The 22171-nt window shown below is 40.8% G+C and overlaps 3 gene segments (V, D, J or C) and 1 further gene; all 4 read left to right on the plus strand.

Moving 5' to 3' along the window:
• The window catches only part of Tcra (T cell receptor alpha chain), a 1796232-nt gene that overhangs the window by 691348 nt on the left and 1082713 nt on the right, over positions 1-22171 (plus strand).
• On the plus strand, positions 2800-3297 carry Trav10n (T cell receptor alpha variable 10N). The segment is given in 2 exon segments: positions 2800-2840; positions 3006-3297. Coding segments are annotated over 2 exon segments (333 nt in total).
• On the plus strand, positions 13386-13823 carry Trav6n-6 (T cell receptor alpha variable 6N-6). The segment is given in 2 exon segments: positions 13386-13428; positions 13526-13823. Coding segments are annotated over 2 exon segments (341 nt in total).
• Trav11n (T cell receptor alpha variable 11N) lies at positions 15808-16364 on the plus strand. The segment is given in 2 exon segments: positions 15808-15859; positions 16074-16364. Coding segments are annotated over 2 exon segments (343 nt in total).

The following is a 22171-nucleotide window of genomic DNA, read 5'->3' on the forward strand; positions in this document are numbered from 1 at the left end:
AAAATTTGAAATGTAAATAAAGAAAATATCTAAAAAAGAATTATTCTTATATAAGGAATAAAAGTATAAGAAAATTAAAATAGATCAAGATGGTTTTTAGGCAAAAGAAAACAATGTTGGGAATATAGAGCTGAAAGATTTTCTTTCAGTGCTTTGTGGAAAGCACACTATTGTGCACTTTGAGAGAAAAGTGAGTGATCAAGGCAGTCAGTGATCATGTTTAGAGGCTTGGCTCCCAGGCTAGAGGAAATACCAGCAATGACATGCCAGTCACTGCATTTAAGGATAACATCCATTTTAACACCAGAAAATAAAGCCTAGTCAAAAATAAAGTTTTAGTGGTAGAATACTTGTCTAGCATGCATGAAAGTCTGTATTTGATCTCCATCACAATGGAAAATAAATAAATGAACAGAGAACAAGTTTGCACAGGTTTATCTTTAACAAATGAGTAGCATGATGATTTTTGAGATTATATTTTTTTCTTTTACCACTCAGCCACAAGGAAACATTTCTCAAAGCAAGTCAGATTTCTCCTTGTAATTGCTGAGTCCATTTCTTTTTTAATTTTGGAGTAGAAACAATTCAAGGACTTTTCACAAAGCAAGTCAAACATTTCTCAAAGCAAGTCAGCTTTCTCATTGCAGTCTCTGCTTCAAAATGGTTTCTAATTTTAGAGCAGAAACAGTTCAAGGACTCATTACCCTGCCTCTTTCTCATAGGAATAGAATCTGTTCATTTTATTATAGTCATCTGTATGATGAAGACATGATTGTTTGGTTATTAATAATGCCTCAAGTGAGGTCTCTAGCAAGAGTATTCTTGAAGAGCAAAGTTTGAGATAATATATGACTTTCAAATATCCAGTGCATCTCTCTTTCACATTCCTTTTAAGAAATATTTTTATAAGGAAATCAGAATAGGGGTTCTTCAAAAGATTGAATTTAAAAAAACATCAACAAAACAAACTAGAACTAGATATATTATGAAGCCCAGCTATAGCTCTTGGAATTTCTCCCCAAGACTCCAAGTTAACAATCTTCAGAGAAACAGGAATAGGGGGAGAAACGGTGACATCCTCAACAAAGGAATTATTTCCCCCACAGAGAAGAATGGAGTTATATCATTTGCAGGAAAATGGCTGTAAGTGAAGATTATCAGATAAAATGAATGAGGTCAGTTCAGAAAGACACACGTCAATGTCATGCCAATGTCACATGATGTCTCTTGTTTCCAGATGCTAGACATTGCATATGAATCATAATGTAGTATGTATGACATGAAAATAGAGGAAGGCTGTCTAAGAAATAAAAGGCACTAATCGAATGTGAGAGAGAAGAGAAGTTAGGGCATTGGGGGGGGGATAAAAAGTATAATTGTGTGTGTGTGTGTGTGTGTGTGTGTGTGTGAAAATGGTCTTATGTAAAATAAAACAAAAATTAAAAGAAACAGTACTGTGACCACTTGTGAGTATATGTAATTCCCACCATCTGCTGCACAAAAGATTATTTCTCTAATTAGGATTGACTGCCACACTAATCTATTGATACTGTAAACTTAGAGGGAAGTTTGACACTATATCCATTTAGCAAAAATAATAGTAGTATTTCCTCCCCACCTCCCTGGGCCAATAATCTCCACAGTCACTGGCTCCTGGCCTGTTTACAGTACCAGTCATGCGTCTTCTTCTACCACAAAGTAGACCTGAAATTTAATTAGAAAGTGGCTCACCACTCCCATAACATTCCCGCTGCTCCTGTGCTTATGGGCATATCTACATCTTGCCGTGGTGGTCACTATTGTAGCTCTCATAGCTCACAGCAGCCTAAGACTGTTGTTAAATTTCCTCCCCTAGCAGCCTGAGTCACACTTCTGATACTATAAAATGTAGTCAGCAAGGAGGAAGTTTCCTGATTAGTCCTGGCTTGATTGCTCTCAGTCCTGTGACCAAAATATGTGCTGTCTTCAGCAATGTTGTCCTGCCATAAAGTTCTGGTGGGTAACCAAGAGCAACGGCAATAGGTGACATTATTTCAGGAGTCTCTATGACTGCTCCAGATCCACACTCTAGGGGATGTGCCCCCTAGCTGGCTCTGAGACTTTTATTTGGCATGCTATTGCTTCTGGAAGAAGTATTATACTAATTCTCTCTGTCTCTCTGTCTCTCTATCTCTCTGTCTCTCTGTCTCTGTGTCTCTGTCTCTCTCTTTCTCAACGTGTCTGTTCCTGCATGTGTGCGCGCACACACACACACACACACAATTTCCAAACATCCTTAGTGTTAGTTGTCCATCCATCCACCTATCTTTTCTGCCATACCCTCTCCCTTCCTACTTTACTCTCCATTGTCCAGAAAAATGATATTGACTGAAAATTAACCATTTTCTTGCCTCCATTCATAAGGATGAATCATGTGACATATTGATTTCAAATGTTTATCCCAGTTCATTACTCAGTGGCACCAAGTGTGTGCACCTCTTTCCAGGTTACTAATAATGACTTCGTTGTATTTAAAAAAAAAAAAAAAATCACCCCAGTCTCTCTATATTTAATCACAGCATCCAGCAGTTAGAGAAGTGGCCACAAGATGGCAGTAGCGCAGCTGATGAAAAGCATAGCCAGCTCATTTCATTGCATGCTGAAGCAATGTGTGAGGACAGAGGCATTTGTTTTCTTATTGGCTGGTAAGATAACCCAGGAAGCTACGATAACTGTTAGAGAAAAGGGACAACCTGGAAATACAAACAGCTTGCATGGCAAGAGATTGCAAGTCTGCATTGATCCCAGGCAGGAAGAATGATGAAGACATCCCTTCACACTGTATTCCTATTCTTGTGGCTGTGGATGGACTGTGAGTTGGAAGATTTGGGTCAAGAGAAAAAAATGGTGGATGTTAGACATCTATGGGCAATATATTTTATACAGTTCCTTCTAGTTGTGGACAAAGAGATTTAGCAGAGTACTGCCTGACTGCTCCTCTCCTTTCTGTTTTTCTTTCTCTGTAGGGGAAAGCCATGGAGAGAAGGTCGAGCAACACGAGTCTACACTGAGTGTTCGAGAGGGAGACAGCGCTGTCATCAACTGCACTTACACAGATACTGCCTCATCATACTTCCCTTGGTACAAGCAAGAAGCTGGAAAGAGTCTCCACTTTGTGATAGACATTCGTTCAAATGTGGACAGAAAACAGAGCCAAAGACTTACAGTTTTATTGGATAAGAAAGCCAAACGATTCTCCCTGCACATCACAGCCACACAGCCTGAAGATTCAGCCATCTACTTCTGTGCAGCAAGCACACACTGTTTCCTAGGCACCTGCAGCCTATCCTCAAACTTGCTATGGGGGCTGAAGCCCCATCCACATCCTGTGTCTTGTAGTAAAGCATTTGTTGTATTGTTTATTTGCAATGGAAACTATAACATACAGATAATTAAAACATAAATGAGAAAGTTTGGCTGTGTGTGTGTGTGTGTGTGTGTGTGTGTGTGTGTGTGTGAGAGAGAGAGAGAGAGAGAGAGAGAGAGAGAGAGAGAGAGAGAGAGAGATTGATTCCCAGTGACACTCCTACAACAAGACCACATCTGAGACCTAATTTTTCCCAAACAGCTACCAAATGGGGACAAAACATCCAAAAATATGATCCTATGGGGTTTTTCTCATTCCAACCACCACAAGGCATAGGAGCTACACTATCTTTGGGTATATGGTTCCCATATTTAGAATACAATTAGAAATAATTCTGTTTTAGGGAAGTGGCATTAATAGTTCCTCATCCAGGGTTCATTGATTAATCAGACAAGTATAGTGGGATAGGCCTAGAGTACTCGACACAGATTCCATCATGTTGAGTGGGCCTTGTGCTGGCTAGTTTTATGTCAATTTTACACAAGCTGAAGTCTTCTATTTGGATAATGGCAATAGACTGTATAGTTTGGGAGGGTTCATGGACTCCCTTGATCAACAACTCAAAAGAAGATATGCCTGGAACTAGGGTGTTTTGGAGGGTGGGGTTGTTTTTGTTGGGAATAATTATCACATCAAAATGTCATAATTTCTTTAAAATATATGCATGTATATATACAGATGCACTTACATATGTAATTTTAAGCAAACATAAGTTAGTATGATCCTCTATGGCTGTTTCAAACATGCCTAATGTTCATCCCTCCCTCCCTCCCTCCCTCCCTCCCTCCCTCCCTCCCTCCCTCCCTCCCTCCCTCCCAATGTATGTTGCTTTCTGCTCATCAGGTAAGTGTTCCTTCATGTCACCTATGTCTCCTTAATAGCTCCAGCCTGTACTGTTCTCCTTTGAAGACCCCAATGGTTTCTTTTGACTTTCCTGGTGTCTGCAGTTACTCCAGGTGATACATTCAGAGCTGGAGATTCAGAGATGGGTTCTGGAAACAAGTGAGTATATGTAGCATTTGTCTTTCTGGGCCTGGGATACTTTACTCAGTATACTATTTTCTAGATCCATCCATTTACTTCCAAATTCTACAATGTTAATTTTCTTTTCAGCCGAATGGTATTCCAATATGTATTGTGCCACACTTTCCCTATCCGTGAATCTGTTGAAGGACATTTAGTTTATTTCTGTTTTCTAGCTACCATGAATAGCGCAGCAATGAATATGGCTGAACAAGGATCTGTGGAGTAGGATGTCAAGTCTCTTGGGCATGTGCCAAGGAGAGGTATAGATGAGTCATGTGGTAGATCTACTTTTAGCTTTTTGAAGATTAACCACATTGATTTCCACAAATGCAAACGTTTGCAGTTCCACCGATGTGAATGAGTGTTCTTCTTTCCCCATGTCCTCGTAAACACATTCACTGTCAGGTTTGTTTGTTTGTTTGTTTGTTTGTTATTTTAAATCTTGATCATTCTTCCCCAGGTAAGATGAAATCTCAAAGTAGTAGAAAAATGAAATTGGACCCATACTTACCACCTTCACAAAAATTAACTTGAAATGGATCAAGGTTCTCTATATAAAGCCTACAGTGTTGAAACTGCTGTGAACAAACACATGAACTATTTGAATTGCGTTTCCCTAATTGCCAAAGGCATTGAACAGTCCTTCTGATATTCCTTAGATATTCTTATTTCTTCTTTTGGAAACTGTCTGTTCAGATCCATGGTCCATTTTTAAACTGTGTCATTTGTTATGACTTGTTTGTATATTCTGGATATTAATCCTCTATCAGCTGTATAGCTGGAAAAGATTCTCTCCAACTCTGTGGTGAGTCTGTTCTCCTCTCCGTTGCTTCCTTTTCTGTTCAGAAGCTTTTGGTTTCAGAGGTCTCTTTGGTCAACCTTTGACATTAATTCACAGGTAATTGGGTTCTGTTTAGAAAGTTCTTTCCTAAGCGCACACCTGGGATTGCCTGTTCTTCCAGCAGATTCATTGTTTCAGGCTTCACTTCCCTCTCTCACTGCTGGGATCACATCTGGATTAAATCTGTGTAACTCTTGTGCATATTGGCACACTCTCTGAGTTCTGCTCTAGCTGTGTCTGGAAGATAGTGTTTGCTTGGAATCACTCACCACCTATGGCACTAGCAGTCTTTCTGCCTCCTCTTCCACGTAGATCCCTTGAAGGGGAGAGCTTTGATGAAAAAGTTTTATTTAGGATTGAGTGCTCCAAAGTCACATTCTACACAATGACCAGCTGAGGGACGTTATGTTAATTCCCATACACTGCTTGAAAAAGCTTCTCTGATGAGGTTTGAGCAACACACTGATTTACGTACCTAACAGAATGCCACTAGAAATAATTTTAGTGCTATGTTCCTTTAGCAAAAAAACAGTAGTAGGTTTCCTCCTAAGTCATTGCTGTACCTAATCTCAGGTTCTTAGCCACTGCAGCAATGTCAGGAATGGGATACATCTCACGGGGAGTGGGCCTTAAGTACAGTAAAAAAGTGGTTGCTTACTTCTGTAACTTTTGTGCTACTATTTCAGGAGTATATCTTGCAGGCAGGCCACTGTTATAGTTCTCAGGGTTTGCAACTGGAAGATATTGATGATTGCCTTTCTTCTCTGATAGTGTTGAAAGTACCTTCCAATAACATCAATGCTCATCAGTTGGAGACAAGCTTCTAGATAGGCACCAGCTCAGCGTCTCCATATTCGATGCCATACGCAAGTGTTGTCGTCTTCAGCAATGGGATCTAACTATCAGGTTGTGTAGAGTAACACATAGCCTTGGCAATAGCCTGTGATGTTTAGGGGTTTTCACGGGGCCTCTCCAGTTAATGACTCAGCAAGATGTAAACTGTCCCTGGCACTGTAGGTTTTAACTTGACAATGTAAGATGTCTAGTTGGAGCGTTTTCTGTCCTATTATTTAGTGACTCCATTTAGATTCCTTTTTATATATGTATATATTTTAGGAGCTTCTACAATAGTAGGCTTTCATGAGGATTTATTTTAATGGCCTTTAGTGTTAGTTGTCCCTTCCCACATTCCCTCCGTTACCTTTCTCTCCCACCCCCTTCCTATTTAATCCTCCTACTCTCCCTTTCTCTTTGACTCTCTAAATTCTATCTCCTCTTTCTCCTCCTCCCTCTAAGTCTGTCATCTGACACTTTTGTGATTTTTTTTTAAAATTTTGTATTGTAGCATGTCTATCAAAGGCTTAAAAGTGAATGCCCTCTTATAAGAGAAAACACATAATATTTGTTTTATTTAGAGAAGGGGATCTAGGTTGTCTCACTCAGGTTACCTTTTTCTAGCTCTGTCCAGTTATTTTCAAATTTTATAATTTCAGTTTTAACAGCAGAATAATATTCTATTGTGTAAGTGTATCACGCCATCATTATCATCCATTCATCAGTTGATAAATATCTAGGATGTTCCCAGTTCCTATCTCCTGTGAATCAGGTAGCAATGAACATGGGTGAGTGCATGTGTCTCTACTAGTATGTGGAGTCCTTTGGGTACCAAGAGTGATAAAGCTGGAACTTGAAGTAGGTCTATTTCCAGCTTCTTGGGAAACTGACACCTTGATTTCCATGGTAGCCGTACAAGTTTTCACTACCACCAAATAGTAAATAACTGTTTCCCATTTCTCGTATCCTCACCAACACATTCTGCTGTTAGTATTATTGATTTTGACCATTTTGACTTGGATAAGAAAATCCTCCAGAAAACCCCTATCCTATTCTCCCTCCCCCTGCCTCTATGAGAGTGCTCCCCCACCCACCTACTTCTACCTTCCTGTCCTGGTATTCCTCTACACTAGGACATCTAACCCTCTCAGGCCCAAGGGCCATTCCTCCCACTGATGTCCAACCAGGCCATTCTCTGTCACATATGTGGCCAGAATCATGGGCCACTCCATGTGTACTCTTTGTTTGGTGGTCCAGTCCCCGGGAGCTCCAGGGGGTCTGGCCAGTTGACACTGATGCCTGCCGCCCCCCCATAGGGCTGCAAACCCCCTCAGCTCCTTCAGTCCCTTCTCCAGCTCCTCCATCTGGGACCCCATGCTCAGTCCAATGTTTGGCTGTGAGCATCTGCCTCCGTATTTGTCAGGCTCTGGCAGAGCCTCTCAGGAGACAGCCATTTAAAAATCTTCCTGGCATCTGCAATAGCATCTGTGCTTGACGACTGTATCCATACAGTGATGGATCCACAGGTAGGGCAGCCTCTGAATGGCTTTTTCTTCAGTCTCTGCTCCACACTTTGTCTCCAAATTTCCTCCTGTGAGTATTTTGTTCACCCTTCTAAGAAGCACTGAAGCATCCATACTTTGGTTTTCCTTCTTCTTGAGCTTCATTTGGTCTGTGAATTGTATGTTGGGTATTCTGAACTTTTGGGTGAATATTCACTTACCAATGAGCGCATAATGTGTGTGTTCTTTTGTGACTGGGTTACCTCACTCAGGATATTTTCAAGTTCCATCCATTTTCCTGCAAATTTCATGAAGTCATTGTTTTTAATAGCTGAGTAGTACTCCGTTGTGTAAATGTACCACATTTTCTGTATCTATTCCTCTGTTGAGGGACATTTGGATTGTTTCTAGCTTCTGTCTATTATAAATATGGATGCTATGAACAAAGTGGAGCATGTGTCCTTATTACATGTTGGAGCATCTTCTGGGTATATGCCCAGGAGTGGTGTCACTGGGTCTCAGGTGGTTCTATGTCTAATTTTCTGAGGAACTGTAGACTGACTTCCAGAGTGGTTGTACCAGCTTGCAATTCCACCATCAATGGAGGAGTGTTCCTCTTGACAGATTTTTAACTTGCATTTCTGTAATGGCTACATATATTGAACAATTCCTAATGTGTGTGTTTTTAAAAAGCCATTTGTGTTTTATCTTTTGAGAACACTTTGCTCAGTTATGTATCTAGGTTTTTCTTTGAGCAATTGTTATCTTGATCTTCCATTTTTAAATGTATATGATTAAGTACTAGCCCTCTATCAGATATGTAATTGGTAAGGCTCTCTGCCCACTCTGTAGGCTGCCACTTTATCTGAATGATGTGCCAAAAATCTGGTGTTCCTAGGTGTGTGAAGTTATGTCTGAAACTTCAAATCGATTCCAGCGATGAATGTGTCTGTTTTTATGCCAATGCCGTGGGGGTTTTTATTATCATAACTCTGTAGACTAACTCGATACTTGGGATGGTAATTTCTCTGACTGTTCTTTTATAATTCAAGATTGTTTTAGATCTCCTGGATTTTTTTGTGTGTTTCCATGTGAATTTGAGAATTGCTTTTTAAAATTTTTCTGTGAAAAAATGTGTTGGGATTTTGATGGGGATTGCATTTACTCGGTTGATCACTTTCAGCAGAATGGCAGGTTCACAATATTAATTCTATGGATCTTTGACCTTTTTATCCTCTTTTATCTTCTTCGGTTTCTTTCTTTAATATTTTTGAAGTTTTATCAGACAAGTCTTTTATTGCTGGGTTAGAATTAACCCAAGATATAACCCAAGATATTTTATTTGTTGAGGTTATTGTGAAATATACTCATCCCGATTTCTTTCTTAGTCTGTTTGTTATTTCTTTATATTTTTGTTTTTGTGAATTTTTTATCCTACTACTTTCCTGTATTTATTAGGTGTAGGAGTTTTCAGGTGGAACTTTTAGGCCCACACATGTATATAATTATTTGTACAAATAAAGATACTCTGACTTCTCCCTTTTCTATTTATGTTCTCCCGATCACTCACTTGTCCCATTGCTCTAGTCGAGACCTCAAATACTGTGTGGGATAGATATGAATAGAATGGCTATCTTCACCTTGTTCCTGATTTTAGTGGAAGTGATTTAATCCAGCACCATGGCTGCTTTGGCAAGGGATCACATCTAAAGACCTTCAAGGTCTGTATGATCTGGCCAGAATATAGACATGCCCTGGATTACAGTATGATCTGGCTGGAATACAGACATGCCCTTAGTATGCACCTTTAATCCTCAGCAATGAAGGTAAAGTTATTTTGTAGAAAGAAGGAGACATGTTTGAAAGTGACATCTAATTAAGGGGCAGACAAAGTGATGATTCAGAGAAAGATTTGACAGAATGAGACAGAGCTAGACTATTTTTTTAAAATTTTTTTTAGGTATTTTCCTCATTTACATTTCCAATGCTATCCCAAAAGTCCCCCATACCCTCCCTCCCTCCCACTCTCCTACCCACCCACTCCCACTTTTTGGCCCTGGCGTTCCCCTGTACTGGGGCATATAAAATTGGCAAGTCCAATGGGCCTCTCTTTCCAGTGATGGCTGACTAGGCCATCTTTTGATACATATGCAGCTAGAGTCAAGAACTCCAGGGTACTGGTTGGTTCATAATGTTGTTCCACCTATAGGGTTGCAGATCCCTTTAGCTCCTTGGGTATTTTCTCTAGCTCACCCATTAGGGGCCCTGTGATCCATCCAATAGCTGACTGTGAGCATCAACTTATGTGTTTGCTATGCCCCGGCATAGTCTCATAAGAGACAGCTATATCAGGGTCCTATCAGCAAAATCTTGCTAGTGTATGCAATGGTGTCAGCGTTTGGAGGCTGATTATGGGATGGATCCCTGGATATGGCAGTCTCTAGATGGTCCATCCTTTTGTCTCAGCTCCAAACTTTGTCTCTGTTACTCCTTCCACAGGTGTTTTGGCCCAATTCTAAGAAGGGGCAAAGTGTCCACACTTTGGTCTTCGTTCTTCTTGAGTTTCATGTGTTTTGCGAATTGTAACTTATATCTTGGTTATTCTAAGTTTCTGGGCTAATATCCACTTATCAGTGAGTACATATCATTTGAGTTCTTTTGTGATTGGGTTACCTCACTCAGGATGATGCCCTCCAGGTCCAACCATTTGCCTAGGAATTTCATAAATTCATTCTTTTTAATAGCTGAGTAGTACTCCATTGTATAAATGTACCACATTTTTTGTATCCATTCCTCTGTTGAGGGGCATCTTGGTTCTTTCCAGCTTCTGGCTATTATAAATAAGGCTGCTATGAACATTGTGGAGCATGTTTCTTTCTTACTAGTTGGAACATCTCCTGGATATATGCCCAGGAGAGGTATTGCGGGATCCTCCGGTAGTACCGTGTCCAATTTTCTGAGGAACTGCCAGACTGATTTCCAGAGTGGTTGTACAAGCTTGCAATCCCACCAACAATTGAGGAGTGTGAAACTGCAAAGCTTCTGTAAGGCAAAAGACACCGTCAATAAGACAAAAAGGCCACCAACAGATTGGGAAAGGATCTTTACCTATCTGAAATCAGATAGAGAACTAATATCCAATATATATAAAGAACTCAAGAAGGTGGACTCGAGAAAATCAAATCACCCCATTAAAAAATGGGACTCAGAGCTAAACAAAGAATTCTTACCTGAGGAATACTGAATGGCTGAGAAACACCTGAAAAAATGTTCAACATCCTTAATCATCAGGGAAATGCAAATCAAAACAACCCTGAGATTCCATCTCACACTAGTCAGAATGGCTAAGATCAAAAATTCAGGTGACAGCAGATGCTGGCGAGGATGTGGAGAAAGAGGAACAGAGCTAGACTTTTAAAGTGTCCATTGAGTATCAGTTGTTAATGTTATAGATTTTTTAAAATGTAGCTTGTGGTTTTTCCATCACTTCCTTTATTACTCCTTCCTTGCTTGTTTTCTTGATATTTAATATTTTATCAGCAATATGCTATGGGGAGTGTTTTTTGTGCTTTATATTTTGTATTCTCTGTGCTTTTGTTTTTTATCTGTTTGGGTGTGTTTTGCCTTAATATAGATGGTCTGTAATGCATTCATACTAAGTGTACTAGTAAATTTTATTATGGAGTTAGTCATAGCTAACCTTAGCCCAACACCTAAAAGATGGCACATAAAAGTTTTCAATCTTAATAGAAATTAATATTATGTCAAGAAATATTATTGCAGTTCTACACTAACAACACAGCAAGAATTAAAAACTATACTCAAGAAATTCAAGAAATTATTGACTGTCTACTGTGCAACATATTTTATAATGGAAACTTATTCTATTTTATAGCCCTTCACAGTTCTAGCATAAAAAGTGGAATTTTATGTACCTAAGTTTTTCTGCTATGTGCCAATCCATGGTCTTATCAATAAACTAATCCAATTAGTCCTTAGAAGTCCACTGGAAAAAATGACAGATTGTGAGTTCCTTTTGTGCATCCTCACCCTTCACATATTTCTGAATTAGCACCCACTGCTGCCATGTGGAGATTTTTATACAGACCAGGATTGCTACCATAAACATGTTCTTGATGTTCCAAAATCACATTCTCTGACTCCTTCTTCCACATCTCACCTTAAGTTGCTATATGTGCCCAAAGTTAGAATGGTGGAGTTTGGCCAATAAACTATCCTGTATTGTAACTTACCCTTTCCTTGCAAGAGGAACATCAAGGTGGTGCTTAGGAGCCTTAAAAGGCAGCGACTTTGCAATCCTTGTAAGTTATAAGTAAGGTGCGATGCATGTTCAGATAGAAAGTTTACCACCTCAAACATGTTATAGTGGGGGCTTGACTGAAGTTGAAGGAAAAAACATACAGGTTTGTGAAAAAAAAACCCACATGCATAAAATTCTCAAAAATGAGTTAAAAGTTGGTAGTAAAATTTTAAGTAATAGTAAGTGCATTCATAGTTGTGGAATCTATAGAACTCTTCATTTTATTTTCTGTGAAAATAAAACTCCATACTTTCCAAAAAACCCAGTTTCATCCAGTCCTTACATTGTTGTCAGGTATAGGAATAAATTTCATAACTGATGTTTTCCAAGTTCCATAGCATAGTTCTGTAAAGAAGCTCTGCTGAGGTGACTGGTGAAGTGGAAGAGAAGAAGGTACACACGAACTCGAAGAATAGCAGGCAAAGTCACGGAACTGCTCACTTGCGTCTGTGTCTGAGGAATGACCGCAGCTTGATTCTGCATGGACGGCCTTCTTTATCCATGGAAAGTGGGTGCCAGCCAAGCCCACGTGCCGATTAGTGTGGAAAGTATCCCTTGTGCTGGACCACCATAAAGCGCAGCATGAGCACATGCCTAACGCTTGGTAACCCCGGGTTGAAGACGAAGAAGTTAGGAGTAAAGAAGACCTCGATATCAGATCATTGGGATTTAATTATTTGTGTTATGGAGCTTGTTCTGTCTAGAATGCATACTTTCCGCTTTTCAGTGACTCTGAAGTATTAATAGGTAATGTATGTGGATTATAGAATACGAAAAACTTTTGTTGAAAGATGGCAATCTTAAAATATAGTTATTAGAGAACAGAGCAAATATGGCTGTTCAAGTAGTGACTTTGCACTCAAAACCTGGTATTCATTATTTTTATTTTCTTTAACAAATATAAATTGTTATTTTGTATATGTCAATAACTCCTTTACATGTTCTGAAAAATAGAATCAATCAGCATGAGTTGACTTCTTATTGCTTTCTGTGATTTAAACCTGAAGCACTTTCATGGGATTTCCGTGGGCTGCAGGCTGGCTCACAATAGATGCCAGGACATATAAAGGTCTGTGTTATTTCTATGTATGTGCTTAGAGCTGTAATCTGAAGGAAAACAACCTTGAGATGCTTTCCGTTTAAAGTGCAGACAGTGTCTCTCTATGTTGGAACTCTATTTGTAAAGCAGGATAGTTCCAAAATCACAGAGCTATACCTTGATAGCTGTCTTTGGACATAAAGGACTGAAAGACTGACATACCCTTTATCTGTTAAGATCAGGGAGAGAGCCCACGGAAATATCCATCCTCAGTTCAGCTCCTGTCCACCAGGGGGCGCAGATGCCTAACACCGGCTTGTTTCCTGGGTGGTTTATGTCTAAGATGACTCACACTTTCTCCGAGTTAACACTCCTTCATGCTAAGCATCAAGTCCACTTTCTAGATGACACTAAAGATGGACTCTTCTCCAGGCTTCGTGGCTGTGATACTTCTCATACTGGGTAAGTAAACAGAGAAGTCTTTAGCGGTAAGTTATCTTCAAGGCAACACAGAGCTTATCTCCCTCTTCCTTTCTCTCTTCCCTTTGCACTGTAGGAAGGACCCATGGAGATTCCGTGACTCAAACAGAAGGCCAAGTGACTGTCTCAGAAAGCAAGTCCCTGATAATAAATTGCACGTATTCAGCCACAAGCATAGGTTACCCTAATCTTTTCTGGTATGTTCGATATCCTGGAGAAGGTCTACAACTCCTCCTGAAAGTCATTACGGCTGGCCAGAAGGGAAGCAGCAGAGGGTTTGAAGCCACATACAATAAAGAAGCCACCTCCTTCCACTTGCAGAAAGCCTCAGTGCAAGAGTCAGACTCGGCTGTGTACTACTGCGCTCTGAGTGACACAGTGACAGAAACTGCAGGGGGAGCTGAGCACAAACCGAGAGGCGACAGGTGTTCTGGCTGCTGAGCAGCTGCCTCTGAAATCATCCTGACTTCCACACAGCCTTCCGTGTGTGACCGTGATTGGTGAAAATCATACAAGTGTCCTCATGCCAGGCCACATTAACTTCACACATCATTAGATGGATGAACAAGTCTCCGGGGTCATTGTGGTATCCCATTTAAGTTATTTGCCTGCAGTGCTGGGCATCAAACCCAGAGCCCCATGCAAGCAAGGCAAATGGTCTGCCACTGAGCCACATTTAAAACCTCATCTATGTTTAGATAATCAAATGTGCTGGAGAAAGTGGCGTCTGTGTGATGTGACCTAACAGAATCTGGAAGGAAACAAGTCAGAGAGCATCAATTGTTCCCTAACAAAGCCCCGTGGACATTTTTTTAATTATTATTCTCTCATATATTATAGCCCAATCTCAGTTTTTCCTCCCTTCCCTCTCCTCAGTCTCTCACCCTAACTTCCTACTCCCCCAGATCCACACTCCCACCTCCCCTCAGAAAAGAGCTGGGCTTCTGTGACAAAACCAAACACAGTTGTGACAAGACCAGACACATACCATCACACTAAGACTGGACAAAGCAACCCAGTAGGAGGAAAAGGGTCTTACAAGTAGGCAAAGGAGTCAGGGACAGTCCCCGCTGTCACTGTTAGGATTCTCAAAGAATACTAAGCTACTCAGCCATAACATACATGCAGAGGACCTAGGAGAGACCCCTACAGGCCCCCTGGTCTCTGCAAGTCCCCATGAATCCCAGCCAGTTGATTCTGTGGGCTGTGTGTCCCTGACCTGTCTGGTTCCTGCGATCCTTCCTCCTGCTCCTCTGCAGGGCTCCCTGGGCTGCCCAATGGGACTCTGCATCTGTCCCCATCAGTTGCTGGATGAACTCTTTCCGTCTCTTTGATGTTGGTTTTGCTAGGCTCTAGTCCCAGAATACTTTGCAGGCAGGACAAACTATAGGTCAAAGGTCATTTTGCTGAGTTGGTGTCCCAGTCCCCCCACTTGAGGCCTTGCTGGTTACAGAAGATGGCCAGTTCAGGCTCTGTGTTACTAGGAGTCTTTACTAGCAGAGAGTAACCTTAGTGAATATACTCCACCGAAGGACAGAGAGGGACTTGGGAGCAACAGCACCCTAGAGAGCTGAAGGGTGAATTCATTGTGCAGGAGACAGAATTTCTACTGTTATGGGAAACTCCATCATGTTGTCTCTCTCTTTTCTTTCTTTTTAAAGTTGAGACAATGTCTCTCTATGTTGCCTTGTCCATACTAGAACTCTTTGCAAACCAGGATGGCCCCAAACTCATGGAGATATACTTGACTCTGCCTCTGCCCCTGCCCCTGCCCCTGCCCCTGCCCCTGCCCCTGCCCCTGCCCCTGCCCCTGCCCCTGACCCTGACCCTGACCCTGACCCTGCCTCTGCCTCCTGAGTCACAATGCCAAACTATCATTTTTCTCTTAAATCTTTCAAGATGATCACATGAGGTTCAACTTTTTCACAGTGAGATTTAGACAAGTGTTAGATTGACTATGTGGATGCTGTGGCCCGGCCATCCTGTCACAAAACCAGAGACCACACCATCTTTACTTCTACTAATTCTCTCCTAAAAACTTGCTTTGTCTTGTATGACATCCTGTATCACATTGCCAACAGTAAAAAGCAACCACAGAAAGCTTATTCAAAGATTTTGCCCAAGTATAGCTCTGACCTCAAGATGGCAGTGCTTGCATTAGTCCTGTCTCCAGGAACTGGGGTGTGTGTGTGTGTGTGTGTGTGTGTGTGTGTGTGTGTGTGTGTGTGTGTGTGTGTGCTTGTGCACATCTGTTCTCTGATTGGCTGGCTGTACTTCCTGAGAGTCCCTGTTTAATGTTACAAGAAAGAGCTGATGAAACAAGGCAGCAGATTTGAGGCAGGCTTCTGCAGAACAACCATGAAAAAGTGCCTGAGTGCCTGCTGGGTGGTTTTGTGGCTGCATTATCAGTGTAAGTGAGTGGAGATATTAGCCGGGGGCCATAGGAAGGCAAAGAACATTTTAGGATTTGGGGGAAAGATGTGATTCCGTGTGCTAGGAGGAGGGAACCACATCAGCCTACTTGTAGATAACCTGAGAAGCTTGTAGAGAGCAAGGAAGGATGAGAACTCCAAGTACTAGTGCAGATGATTGATTTCTGGAATCTCTCACTGTTTTCTAAATAGGGGTGGCTGGCAAGACCCAAGTGGAGCAGAGTCCTCAGTCCCTGGTTGTCCGCCAGGGAGAGAACTGCGTCCTTCAATGTAATTAGAGTGTGACCCCCGACAACCACTTAAGGTGGTTCAAACAGGACACAGGCAAAGGTCTTGTGTCACTGACAGTCCTGGTTCACCAAAAAGACAAAACGTCAAACGGGAGATACTCAGCAACTCTGGATAGAGATGCTAAGCACAGCACGCTGCACATCACAGCCACCCTGCTGGATGACACTGCCACCTACATCTGTGTGGTGGGCGCACCATGCTCCCCAGAAACTTACAGCCAGTACCAAAACCTGCTCCTGGAGGCTTCCAGGAGGCATAGCTGACAGAGAAGATTTTTTTGGTTGTTTGTTTGTTTGTCTTTGTTTTTTTGTTTTAGACAAGGTTTCTCTGTGTCGCCCTGGCTGTCCTGGAACTGACTCTGTAGACCAGGCTGGCCTTGTCCTCAGAAATCCGCCTGCCTCTGCCTCCCAAGTGCTGGGATTAAAGGCATGTGCCACCACTGCCTAGCCAGAGAAGCCTTTTAAACACTGCACTGGGGAACTGAATTTCCCTATTTGGGACACTGTCTCATTAGAAACACAATTTTAAAACAGTCTGAAAAGAAAGCTTGAGGATATTTTTAATAGATGTTTTTAAAAGAGAAAAACATTATAGAAACACAGGAAATCCTGGCAGCCACCATGAAGTGGGGAGATGGAGAAAATATTAGCCTTTCAGTTAACTACAGAGGTCAGAGAAACAGCTGGAAAGCACTCAGTGTTAAGGGGAAAAGTGTGGCAGTGCTGAGCCATGCATGTGTGCAGAGGGCAGCCAGGACCACACTAGTATGTCCCAGGGAAAAGGATTGCACCAGAGATATGTGCTTAAAATGGCAACAGAAACATTTACTGAGGAAAAATCGCTCCCAAGGAGGGATGTGTGCTGATGAGCAAGGATGGAGGGCAAACCCGCCTGCCACATGGTGTACCGCTCTTCATAAGACCCTCAGAGTCCACATCTCTATGTGTATATTGCTTCAGGAGTTTTTGCACTCGCTGTGTTCTTTAGATGAAGTCCAGATAAGGAGAGGCATCCAGTCTTCCTTCTTTGACATGTTATTATTTTGCAGAGATTAATTATTATTATTAATTTAAACATTTTTTCAAATTTTGTATAGATGCACCATACTTATACAATTTTTACTCCACCCACTGTTTTAAATCCTCCCATAAATCCTTTACTCCATCTCAAGTTCATGTCATCTTCTTTAATTATTGTCACACACACACACATATATGCACATAGACACATATACACATACATGCACAAATATATACACATACACTTAAATACATACATACACACATATACACACAACATAATATACATACATACACACATGCACACAGACACCCACACAGACACACACAAACACACACAATTGCTGAGTCTATTTAGCATTGCTTTTATGTGTAAGTGTTTACAGGACCACTTGGGATTAGATAAGTTATCAACCATCTTATCCCTGGAGAAAGCTGCTTCTCTTTTCTGCAGCAGTCATTAATTGTCTGCCTTTTTTTTCATCTAGGAGTGTGGTCCTTTGAGATTTTCCACATTTATGTTGACATGTCAGTCGGTGCTGTCAATTTGCAGGTCTTGTTTAGGTGACCATATTTTTTTGAGATTTCAGATGCAGCTCGCCTGTCATGTATAGAAGACATAGTCTCACATCAGGTGTCCCTTTCCTCCTCTTCCTCAGTGGTCCTTGAGCCTTGAGTTCAGAGGCTGGACTGTAGATATATCAGTAGAGGTTAGACACTCCGGGGTTAGTTTTGCTCTGCATTTTAACCAGTTCAGGGCATCTATAATGGTCTCTTTTTGTTTGCTGCAAAATGAAACCCCTGAGAGTCAAACTTATCTGTGTGTATAATGTTAAGCATTTAGAATTTGGTTAGGAATTACACTGGCTTAGGGAAGTGGCACCAGTATGTTCTCTTCTAGGGTTCATAGCCTCATTAGCCATGGATGAGTGAGCCAGGTTTACAATACCAGGCCTGGATTTCCTTCTATTGATGGGCTTTAAATCCAGCTACACAGATGTTGTAGCTACCATGACATACATTATGTAGTGTTAGTTATTGTTGTGGTTCATACACAGTATGCCTAAATAAGCCTCTTGATTACTTTTTTTCCTTTGGAAACACAAATAGCCCCTTGGATATTGTGAGAGCTAATGCTTACAAAGAGTTCAAGGATTTTCTGAAGTTTTGTATCTCAAGTATGTACTGTCTTAAACAGTAGGCTCTTACCTTCAGGTTCTGGGAGCGAATCGGCAAAAGTGGCCATAGCAAATGCTATTGGGAGTCTCTGAGTTCTCAAAGGAAAGTTTTCTATGACTGCGACTGAAGCTTTGTTAGGAAGTTTGTGACCCTTGAGGAGAACATTAGTATCCTAAGTGCAATAACTTTATTCAAACTCTGTCCTTCCTGCTCCCTCCCTCTTCCCTCTCCCCCTCTCGTCTCCCTCCATCTCTCTCTCTCCCTATCTATCATCTATCCACATGTATGTATTTTAAATAAATATGGAATAACATATTTCATATTTTCATTGCTTTTTCAAACACCCTTAATTCCCCCTTCTGTATTTCCCTTCCTTCCCCCTTCCCAGTTAAATATCTCGTTTAATTTTTTCCATCTCTCCCTTCATAGCACCTGCATCCTACCACCCACTTTCTAGAACTCCTTCTTCTATTTCTCCCAATAGTACATTTTTATTTTCTGGTTTTTGTAGTCACTCTAGGCTATGTACTCACATATGAAGATTCAGGCTAGGAAGCACAAATAAGTGAGAGCATGTGATGTTTGTCTCTCTGGGTCTGTACCTTCCTCATTAAGGTCTTGGTGATTCTCCTGCTTCAATAGAAGTAGTAAGTGAGTTTTCTACTGTCACGGTGAGAAATGTTACCTCTGCTGGCTAGTTTTAGGACAACTCAAGTTAGAGTTATCTGAAAGGAGAGAACCACAATGGAGAAAATATCTTTATAAATTCTGCTTTAGGACATTTTCTTAGCTAGTGATCAATGGGTCAGAGCAGCACAATTGTGGGTGCTACCATCTCTGGGTTGGTGATTCTGGGTTCCAAAAGAAACGCAGATTGGGCATGGTGATCAAGCTAGTAAGCAGCACCCCTCAGTGGCCTCTTTATCAGCTCCCACCTCCAGGTTTCTGCCCTGTTTGAGTTCCTGTCCTAACTTCATTTGATGATGAACAGTGGTATGGAATTGTAAGCATCAAATTCTCTTCTCTCCAAATTGCTGTCGGCACGGTGTTCCATCACATTGATGCCAACCCTAACTAAGGTATTATTGCATCTTTCTAGGTTGTATCCTGATGGCATAACTCAGGAAAATAGTACATGTAGGGTGGTCACGTTATTAGAAAACCTAATAAAACAGGCAGTGCACGAGAAATTCACAAATGATTGTCTATTTTTAATTTTGGAACTTTACTAGTTGATCTAGAAACAAAAGGGCATTAATTACATATCCTTCTTCATCCCCAAGGGACAAGTAACATCCCTGCCAATTCCTTTTCTCTATCAGCATGAAATAGGTGATTCCTCTCCCATCTTTCCTCTTCTTTCCCATTTTCTTTTCTTTTCTTTTCTTTTCTTTTCTTTCTTTGTTCTAATTTCTTAGTCACACTTGAACTTTGTTCTATAAATTATAGTGATTGACTCATATATTTTCATGCTTAATTACCAGTTGGTAAAATTGTTTGGGAAGGATTGGGCGCTGTGTAGTTATTGGAGGAAGCCATTGGGGCAGGTTTTGAAGTTTTAAAAGACTCATGCCAATCCCAAGGTACCTTGGTCATAATGTCTCGTCTGAGCAATTAAAATGTAACTAAGATAAGACAAAAGAGATTAAGGATAAAGGCAATTTTATGAGATCTGCAGAGATTCATGATGTTTGCCATTAGACCCTCTTGGACCACTTTGCAGTGTCTAATGGGATAATGAACTAAAAAAGCAGTTATCATCACGATCTAAAGCCATAGCTACCAGCAAGAGATTACATATGGATTAACTAAAATTTAGTTTCTTCCTATTATTGTTGGTAGTGGAAGATTTTGTAGACAAGGTCTTAGCATTGTAGGCAAAGCTGGTCTGAAATTCATTATGTTCAGGTTGACTTCGAATTTGAGATCCTGTTGTCTCTCCCTCTGGCATCTGGAATTTCCGACATGTGCCACCATGCTGGATATAGATGCTCGTTTACCAACTTTCTGATGAAGCTGATAGCAGGAGGATGTACAATGCTGACTGAGGCTGTGGTTAGAAAAGGAAAGAAGCAGTGTGTTTGTAGTTTCAGAACATAGTACAGCTGTTACCCAACAAAATGTTACCCATCCCTGGAAGGGGAGGTTTCACTTGGTGGCATAAGATGTGTAGTTAGGAGTTCCTCTCTCCATTGTATAAAGAGTCCATTTATACATATATGTCTTTTCATATATGTATATATTATAGGACACTTCCACAGTATTAGCTTTTATATGGTTTTTTGTCTTTCCTGTTAGTTGCTCCTCTCTAAACTCACTCCTTTATTATTCTTACCTACGCCTGCCTATTGTAATATTCCCTTTATCTCTTCATAACTGTATATTTTATTCCTCTTTTGTAGAGATCATTTCCTTTTTCCCCAGACCCTTAATAAATATTAACATGTGTTTCTTCAGATTATATCATACATATCAAAAGCTTAAAAGCTAACATTCATGTATAAGCAAAAGCCTTCATTATTTGTCCTTTTGGATCTCAGTTACTTCAGCTAGTCAGAATGGCTTTTTTTTTCAGTCTACTTACCTGTAAGTTTCACTTTGCTTACAGCTGATGGACATCTAGGCTGTTCACACATTTTGGCTGGCATTAGTAGAGCAGCAGTGAGCATGGATGAGCAGGCATCTCTTTACTAAGATGTGGAATACTTTGGGGTGTAAGACCAAGAGTGGTGTGTTGAGTTGATTTTTAGCTTTTTGAGGAACCTCCACACTGATTTCCATAGTGGCTATACCAGTCTGTTCTCCCAGCAGCATACATTGTAGCTATTTCCAAGGTTATTGATTTCACTCTGCAACCTAATCATAGGGCTCCATTGCTTACTGCTTCTGCCTATTGACATATTACTTATGTCATTGAATACAGAGACGTTGAGCTGGTGCCCAACTGTAAGTTTCACCCCTACCTATGAGTATTCATGGTAGAGGAAAGTACTTTGCATGCTGCTAGAAAAAAAGATAACCATCAATGCCACCAGCTACAAATTCTATAATCTATAACAAGGTACACTGCAAGGTACACTGGAGCAATAGTGGCACATGTGTTATGGAGAAAGAAAACACTTTTAAAAATTGGATTTAAGGTCCAATCTGGCACTATGAAAGAGGCCAAGAGCCTGAGACTAGATGTATTATTGCCCTAAAGGAAAATCTAATATTGCTATTATGTCCAAAGAAACATAGCAATAAAATGATATGAATGACAGGTTTCTATTCCCATAAATCAGGGTATTGCATTGTTCAACCTATGTCAGAGAAGCTTCTTGCAGTAAATGGGCAGCAGCCCAGGCATCTACAACATCTACAATGTGCAGAGAGTGAGAGACTCTGGAGTCTCTGAAGTCACTGAATCCTAAGCGGGATATATTCATCATTCCCCTCTCCTAACACTCAAGAGTCAGTGTGGATGAGGTGGTAAAAAGATTGTAAGAGTCAGAAGTGGTGGACGACTCCAAGCAAATAGTGTCATTCACACAAAACAGGATGGATTCACATGTGAACACACAGACTGTGAGTTCAAACCGGACAGGGTCCCAGAACTGAGAGAGGGAAGAAGATATTAGGTCCCATCTCTAACTGACCAAGAAGCTATTTGAAATGGATACCTGCCGTAAAGAAAAAAAAAACCTTTTGTTTTTCTCAGTGGAGCTATCACTGAACATACCAAGCACATGCCATTGTCCCATTCCCAGAAGTATTTGGCCAACATAAAATGAACTCCATGTTTCTGTCATTTATTTGTTG

Source organism: Mus musculus, chromosome 14 (genome assembly GCF_000001635.26).
Source record: "Mus musculus strain C57BL/6J chromosome 14, GRCm38.p6 C57BL/6J".
In the NCBI taxonomy this organism is placed as follows: Eukaryota; Metazoa; Chordata; class Mammalia; order Rodentia; family Muridae; genus Mus; species Mus musculus.